This window comes from Callorhinus ursinus, unplaced genomic scaffold (assembly GCF_003265705.2).
Source record: "Callorhinus ursinus isolate GAN/ISIS: 27379988/994484 unplaced genomic scaffold, GSC_fseal_2.0 scaffold72, whole genome shotgun sequence".
Taxonomy (NCBI): domain Eukaryota; kingdom Metazoa; phylum Chordata; class Mammalia; order Carnivora; family Otariidae; genus Callorhinus; species Callorhinus ursinus.
The window spans coordinates 4,633,751-4,641,972 of NW_027397134.1; the positions used below are offsets into that span (position 1 = coordinate 4,633,751).

Sequence of the window (8,222 nt, forward strand, 5' to 3'; positions counted from 1 at the left end):
CCCTTAAGTCTGTGTTTTGGGAGGAGGTGGGTGTTTCCACAGCATACACAGAGACAGCCAACTGTCTGTCCTGGAGGTGAGGCACTGTCACCCTGTGGGTCCTGGGAAGGGGGAGTGTCTGCCCACCTGTTGCCAGTGACAGAGAAATCTGCCTCTGAAGGGGGAGGAGAGCACTCTGTGACCCTTCCATGAAGGGAAGGGACTATCTACCCCAGAGTGGGACTGTCTGGGAGATTGCTGATCAATGTCAGTCCAGTCCACCCAGAAGTCTGCGTGTCTTGAGGTAAGGGTCAGTCTGTCCTGGAGTGGAATGAGGGCAGGGCAGTCTGTCCCTTTGAAGTCCGTCTGCCTAAGGTATCTCCCTGGTGTGGGGGTAGCAGAGTGGAGACAGGGCCTCTGTGGGTCTTGGGGGATGGGGGTAGAGAGGATATCTGTCGGGGGAGGGGCAGCTGTGAGCCTCCCAGGGGTGGCACAGTCAATCAGGCCTAAGGCTGCGGTGGCAGTAGTGGGGTTGGGCCAGGTGTCTGTCGTTCTGTCCCGCAGTTGGGAGGAGGGCACTGTGGGCGCTTCCTGGGGGCGGGTCAATGTGTTTATTGGAGGGCGGGGGCAGGGGGAGGTAGGGTTGGCCTGTCTGTCCTTAAGTAGGAAGCGGGCTCGTGAGTGAGGGGAGGGTCAGTCCGCCTGGGAGGAGGTGGGGGTGGGGCAGGGAGGGGAGGGGTCGGCGGTCTCTGGCTGGGAGGGGAACGTGTCGGTCCGTCCAGAGCGCGGCTCTGTCCGCGTCGAGGCCCCCCGCGCGGATTCCGCGCCCAGCCCCGGCCCTCAGCCCCGAGCCCCGGCGCTACTCACGCGCCCTCGGCGCCCTGCGAGCCCACGATGAAGCCGAACTTGTCGATGCGGCGTTCGGCGAAGCCGTTGGCCTCCGAGTCCGAGCCGAGAGAGCTGAGCTCGTCGGCGGCTGCGGCGTCGGGGCCCGGGGCCAGGCTTTCTCGGGTCCCCGACAGACTCCCTTCGGCCGCGGGCGCGCGCGGCCCGTTCTCTCCGCGGCTCTTCGCCATCCCGGCCGCGCCCGCCGCCTCAGCCCCAGCGGCCACCTCAGCCACCTCAGCCGCCTCAGCCTCCGGGCCGCCGCCGACGCCGCCGACGCCCCGCCCATGCGCCGCGTCCATTGGCCGCCGCAAGGCCAGGGGCGGGGCCCTAGGCCCTCCCGGGAGCTTACCCCCACGCCCAATGGGCGCCGCGGACCCCAGGGCCCGCCCACCTCCCCTAGACTGGCGCCAACCGACTCGACGTGAGGGGGCGGGGCAGCCGTCACCGGGAGCCCGCCCCCCCCGGGCTGTCAGTCAAGAGAGCTTACCTGAAAGAGCTCCCAGGGCTTTTCCGGGTTGCCCCCGCCCGCCTGTCGCCTGCCGTTAGAGGCCGAGGAAGTGCTCTGGGGATTCCGCATCTGCCTCCTGAACCCCAGGCTCCTCTCGAGACCCAGGAGATATGGGTAGGGATGGTTTCACCCATTCATTTATGAGAAGCTCTGAGGAGACCCAGGCTGGATTCGGGATTCGGGGACTCGCCCAAGGGGCACTCAACGGCTTAAAGACCCAGGCTGAGCTAAAAGTTCCGCCGCCCCTGCTCACTGCTTCTAGGGATTTAAATTAGCTCTTGGGAGACCTATTTAATAAGAATAATGACCAACGTTTATTGGGCTACTCATTGCCCCAAGTTCTATCCACTTTCTCTTGTAATCTTTTTCCCAACAGCTTGAGACATGATTAACCTACCATAAAAATCACCCGTTTAAAGTGTATAATTCAATGGTTTTAAGCATATTTGTGGAGTTGTGCAACTATCACCACAACCTAATTTTAGAACATTTTCATCACCCCCAAAACAAATTCCTATCCATTAGCAGTCACTCCCCATCCTTGGCAACCACAAATCTGCTTTCTATTTCTATAGACTTGCCCTTTCCGGACATTTCATATAAATGGAATCATACAATATGTGGCCTGTGTGTCTGGCTTCTTTTACTCAGCATGTTTTCAACATTCATCCATGTTGTAGTATGTATCAGTACTTCATTCCTCTGTGTGCCTGAATAATATTCCACCAAATGCAAATTCCACATTTTATTTAACCATTTATCAGTGATGGTCATTTGGGTTGTTTCCATTTTTGGGAAACAACATTCAGGTACAAGCTTTTGTACGGACATATATTTTCCTTTCTCTTGGGCAAATACCTAGGAGTGGGAATTGCTAGGTTATATGGTAACTGTTTAACCTTCTGAGGAACTGGCAAGCTGTTTTCCAAATTGGTCACACCTTCTGTTATCATATATTGTGCAATGAGGTAGATACAGTTTTGTCCCATTTTTACAGTTAAAGAAACTGAAGTGTAGGGAAGTGAAATCAGCTGCCTAAGGTCCCAGCAATAGCTGTGGCAGAGGCAGGATTTGAACTTAGCTCTTACCAACAACAGTTTATATCAGGAGGCATGGGTCAATTGTATCTATATAGACTTAGCTCCCAAAAGCCTACTTCCCACCCCAGGGATTGTCAACTCTTGGAGCCATAATGATAGCTCCTCACGTAAGCCCAGTACTTTTTAGTTTATAAGCTGCAGCCACGTTGTCATCTGATAGTCCCTGTAGACCTGAGGGAGACAGACCCAGAAACAGGAAAAGACCGGAAGAGCCAGGCCTGGCTGCAGGGCCTGGGACAGGTTGCTAAGGGGCCCAACGCATGGCCCCAAGAGAGGGGTCCTAAGACTTGAGTGATTTCACCAGCCATTTCCTTGATGCCACATGGCCCAGACATTCTTGAAGACTTCACTGTGCAGTCTTCACATTCCATAGGCTTCTGGTTTTCCATAAACAGGGCAACAGCAGACATGGGAGTGGGCACAGGCTATTTTGGTCTTAAACTCTCAGTCTAGGAAGACATTCCTCCTCTCCAATGGCTCTAGACAGTGATGGGTTCTTAGTCCCAGCTTGTAGGAGGGGCGAGTGGGCCTTACATGGGGATGTCGGCCTATCCCAGGGAAGGGAAAGAGGAGCCAGACACAGGGGAGCAGATGTGAGGCCTTAAGCCTGGCAAAGTATTCACAACCCTTTAACTTCATAATTGTGGTCCTAGGGTCATATCCCAAACACGTTCGGCTCTGTAAAGGCCCATGTACAGTGATGTTTGCCTCAGAAGTATTTGGGGTGGGGGTGAGGGATAGGTAAGAAGCACCTGGGTGTCCATCTCTGGGAGAGTAAATGTTTCTCAGATTAAGGCCTTGAGGCCCCAGCTTTTAATTTTCTTAGACAAGACCACCCAGGATTCAAATCTCTGCTGTCACTGTATACCTTAAATCACTTTTCTCTCAGCCCATTTCCTCATCTGCGAAGTGGAAATACTGGAAAATATAACTCCTTATGGAAGTTGTTCTGAGACTTCAGTGTGATAATATGTGCTAAGCATCTGGCGCATGGAGGTACTTCGTAGATGGAAGCCAGGAGTGATGGTGTTTATAGTTTACAAAGCACTTTGCAAATCCATTACTGTCTTGAATATTTCCCATCACAGTCTGTTGGCTGCAGCAGGGTTTACCTAATTTAACCCATGGAACATGGCTTGGGAGACTTCACTTCATGACTGTGCCCCTCAGGAACTGGGCGTTCCTGTGCAAAATTAACTTCTCAGAACCCTAGTTTCCTCTTCTGAAAAATAAGAATGTGAATAATTACTCGGTGAGGGGGTGCCCGATTGGCTCAGTCAGTAGACCATGCAACTCTTGATCTTGGGGTTGAGTTCAAGCTCCACACTGGGTGTAAAGCTTACTCAAAAAAAAAAAAAATTACTTGGTGAAGCACATGAGCTATCTCTGAAGCCTCCAGCACGTAGTAGACACTCAATGTTACATTTCTTCAAATTTCAGAGCTCTTTGATATTTATTGAACAAGAGATGAAGACCTGGATCAATAGTTTACATTGCAGTAGAGGAAGAACACATGTGTGAAAAGGACAATAAAACAGGGTAAGGTATAGAGAATACTGGGAGTGTTCGTGGGGGTGGGGAATAGATGGAAATAAGTAAGCTTCTCTGTGGGGATCTGGGAGAAAGAGAAGCAGGCTCAGAGAATGGGGTGGTTAGACGGCAGTGAGAAAGTAGGAGTGAATGAATGAATGAATGATCCAAAGGAATGCCCCGCAGAGTTACATGGCTCCCTGGGTAGTAAGAGGCCTTTGGCAATGCTGTGAAACATCCAGGTAGACTGGCTGCTGTAGGTATTGAGGAGATGCTTAGCCAGGATTGCCCAAATGGACAACCTGGAGACTCATCCTACTGGGGTCATTCCTGAAAGTTTAGATCTAGGTGCTCACACGGGCCCCAGGGAAGTCCTCTTTCCTGGACCCTGGAATGTAGAACTGCGTGTGCTCAGAAAATCTGTCAGCACTGGCTGTGAGTAGATGTCCAGATGTCAGAGCCTTTACTTGTAATAGGAGAGCTGAGGTTCAGAAGGTAGACAGGTGGTGCCCAGCAGCCAATGAAGAGTAGGCAAACTAGTTTCTTTATCCCTACATCGAGGATAAGAGAAAGACTCTTTTGGTCCAAGTGGCAGGGAACAGAATTCAAAAGGGCTTAACCCAAAATTGCATTTAGTGGGTTATATAGCTTAAAAAAATTCATAGGCAGGGGGCGACTGGGTGGCTCAGTTGGTTGGCAGTTGGTAACTGCCTTCAGCTCAAGTCATGATCCCGGGGTCCTGGGATCGAGCCCAGCATCAGACTCCCTGCTTCTCCCTCTGCTTCTGCCTGCCACTCCCCCTGCTTGTGCTCTCTTCTCTTGCTGTCAAATAAATAAAACCTTTAAAAAAAAAATCATAGGTAAATGAGCTTCAGGAGATGTCTGATCCAGAGCTTGACCAGTAATAGCAACCTTATTTTTTCTTTGTCCTCCTTCTTGCTTCATCTCAAGCTAGAGCCCCTCATGGCAGCAGCTCCAGGTTGACTCCTTCCTCCACACATCCATACAACAGACTCTTCTGGTAGCTTCTGCTCAATAGTGAGGGGGCGGCATTCCTTCATGTGTCATCTGTTTATACTAGGACACATGCCTATCCCTAATCTAATCACCACAGCTCAGGGACAGGGAACACTGACTTAAACTCAGTTTAAGGCAATAGCAGTACCTTCTCTGTAATAAGGAATAGGAGTGTATCTTGTCTTGCTTCAGATTATATGACTCAGGGGTATCTAGAATAACTCACTTACCTTTTTTTGGAAAGGTTTTATTTATTTATTTGAGACAGAGAGGGAGAAAAAGCACGAAGGGTGGGGAGGGGCGGAGGGAGAGGGAGAAGCAGACTTCCTGGTGAGCAGAGAGCCCAACGCAGGGCTCCATCCCAGGATCATGAGATCATGACCTAAGCTGAAGGCAGACGCTTAACCAACTGAGCCACCCGGCACCCCTATTCACTTACCTTTTATCAAAATATAGCAATGTAAGATAAGAGCAAATTCCTAAGTTAATGATCTCAACTTGAAGATGGTACATTTTACTTTTAAAAAAAGCAAACTTCTAAAGATCTTATGCACTAGTATGTGTTTAAGCCATATTGTATTTGCCTTTTTGATTTTTGAATTACAAATATTACATAAGAATTGTTATAATTCAAGTACACCACATATTTCCATTTAAGTATATATCCTAACATAACCTAATATAGTATTTGTATATATTGTCTAAAGTGAGATGGGGGGGCGCCTGGGTGGCTCAGTTGTTAGGCGTCTGCCTTTGGCTCGGGTTAGGATTCCACGGTCCTGGGATCGAGCCCCACATCGGGCTCCCTGCTCAGCGGGAGGCCTGCTTCTCCCTCTCCCACTCCCCATGCCTGTATTCCTGCTCTCTCAAATAAAATCTTAAAATGTGAAATGGGTCGGGGTACCAGGGTGGCGCAGTTGGTTAGGAGTCTGACTCTTGATTTCGGCTTGTGTCATGATCTCAGGGTTGTGAGATTGAGCCATGTGTCAGGCTCAGCAGAGTTTGCATAAGATTCTCTCTCCTGGGGCACCTTGGTGGCTCAGTCGGTTAAGCGTCTGCCTTTGGCTCAGGTCATGATTCCAGAGTCCTGGGATTGAGCCCGGCATCGGGCTCCCTGCTCAGCAGGAAGTCTGCTTCTCCCTCTCCCCTGGCTTGTGCTGTCACTCACTGTCATAAATAAAATCTTTTTTTTAAGATTTTATTTGAGAGAGAGCAAGCAAGCTCTGAGAGCACAAGCAGGGGGAGCAGCAGAGGCAGAGGAAGAAGCAGGCTCCCTGCGAGCCTGATGTGGGACTCAATCCCAGGACCCCAGGATCATGACCTGAGCCGAAGACAGACACTTGACTGAGCCACCTAGGCGCCCCTCAAATAAATAAAATCTTAAAAAAAAAAATTCTCGCTCCCTCTCCCTCTGCCTCTCCCCCCACTCTCTAAATTAAATAAATCTTTAAAAAAATAAAAAGTAAAATGGGCCTAATCATAGATGGCCTCCTCTGGGCTACATGACAAGTACTCAATTCAAGCTGCTGGTGAAATTGAAAGTGAAATTCCTTAATGTCTACAACTCCCAAAGTCCTCTGTGTAAGTCTAAAATGATAGCCTCTCTGAGGGCATCAAATCATGCCCATTTTCCCAGCAGTCCCACAACAGGAACATTTCTCCCCATTTCACAGTCTAGTCTGCTGAGGCAGTGAGGACAGTGTGGTCACCAGGAATGGAAGAGCTGCTTTGGCCTTCCAGAGCCCTCACTGGCTACATGACCTTGTATATCTAACTCATCTAAAAAATGGGGCAGACAATCCTGAGGACTGCAGTGAGATTCAGAAAAGCTGTGTAAGCAAGGCATTGCCTTCATGTCACAGGCCCTAAACCACAAGTGTGGAGGGCTGGGCCCGAGTGCTGGGCCCATGGCCATTGACAGTCACAAAGCCACCCTGGTCAATGGGCCTTCTTCGACGGGAATGAGCCAGGACAGATGTTCATTCAAGAGCTTCAGGAAACTGGGTTCGGGCCTCAGAGGGTGACTCAAAGGACCCATTCACTCACATTCCACCCAGAAGCATTCTTGGCCTCCAGTCACAGCCTCCGTCATCTGCCATCTGTGGGGGAGAGTGCCCAACACCACACCCTGTTCCCCATTCCCAGAAACAATCCCAGGAAGAAAGGAGAGCTTGGATCATAGGACACCCCCAGGCCTCCTGACCCCCTTCCCAGTGTTCAGTGCAATTTTGGATGTTGACTATGGAGAAGCAACCAGCAGTGCCTTCATTTTAGATACCCAAAAACATGGAACCCACTTCAGCCCTGGTCCCTGGGGGAACTTCCAGCAACTAGGTGGGAGGCAGATGTCGAACAGGGTATAGGAATAACATCCCTCGACCAAGTTAAAAATGTGAGGCATCAGTAGTTTGTAATGGAGCCATACAAGTGGTACTGCAAAAGGGCCACCTGAGCCCTAGGTCTGGAGTCAGAAGCGTTGAGATTCTGAGTGTGTATGGGACTGGGGGGAGGCGGGGCTGCTGGTGGTACAGAGCAGGGTAGGGTGGTGACTAGAATACTAGTTCTATGACCTTGGGAATGGCCTTACCCCTCTGAGCCCTGGAGATGACCTCGTGGGGCAGCTAGGAGGATCCAATGGAGGGACTGCAAAGAAAAGGCACTATGTACTCTCAGGATAAACACACAAAATCTTTACAATAGAATGAGATTTAGGTTTCAAATCAGGAAATAGTTTTCAACAGGCTCTCACCATCCTCCCTCTAAACGCCCATAGCGGTGCCTAGCTCTGTGATAGCACAATTCCAAAAATAACAGCCTGGGTCTGGCTCTTACTAGGGAGTAAGGCCTGTGACAAGCATTCTGCACACATTCTCTTTTCAGCTTCTTACTGTGTGGACTTTTGCATGCAACCCACCGTCTCTGTGCTCAGCTGACTCAAGCATAAAACAGGAAAACTCAGTATTACGTAAGTTAAAATTGATGAAGTACTTAAAACAGTAAAGAATAAATTGGTTAAATTTTATAAAATTCTTAGAATAATTCATAGCTGTGGTACAATTAAGTACTATTTAAATAAAACTAAAAAAAAATTTCATGACCCTGTGCTCACTCAGGGTAAGCCACCTGACTAAGGTCACAGAGCCAATCAGGCGATGGATGATTCCAGGCCTGCAGGAAATGGCCACCCTCCAGTCTCATCT

General features: G+C 49.8%; 1 protein-coding gene and 1 long non-coding RNA gene across 3 annotated transcripts in view; one reads left to right on the forward strand and one right to left on the reverse strand.

Moving 5' to 3' along the window:
• Positions 1-1,145, reverse strand: part of TBC1D10A (TBC1 domain family member 10A) — a 31,165-nt gene extending 30,020 nt beyond the window's left edge. For both annotated transcript variants that reach the window (XM_025858140.2, XM_025858139.2), the window contains exon 1: positions 847-1,145. In XM_025858140.2, coding sequence (XP_025713925.1) covers positions 847-1,055 — 209 coding nt within the window. In that variant the 5' untranslated portion in view covers positions 1,056-1,145. The remainder of the gene's footprint in view (positions 1-846) is intronic.
• A 54-nt stretch (positions 1,146-1,199) lies between these two features.
• Positions 1,200-7,973, forward strand: LOC112813109 (uncharacterized). The gene is made up of 3 exons (XR_003205452.2): positions 1,200-1,489; positions 3,916-4,014; positions 7,903-7,973. It is a non-coding gene; the product is annotated as an uncharacterized lncRNA (long non-coding RNA).
• Positions 7,974-8,222: the final 249 nt, after the last annotated feature.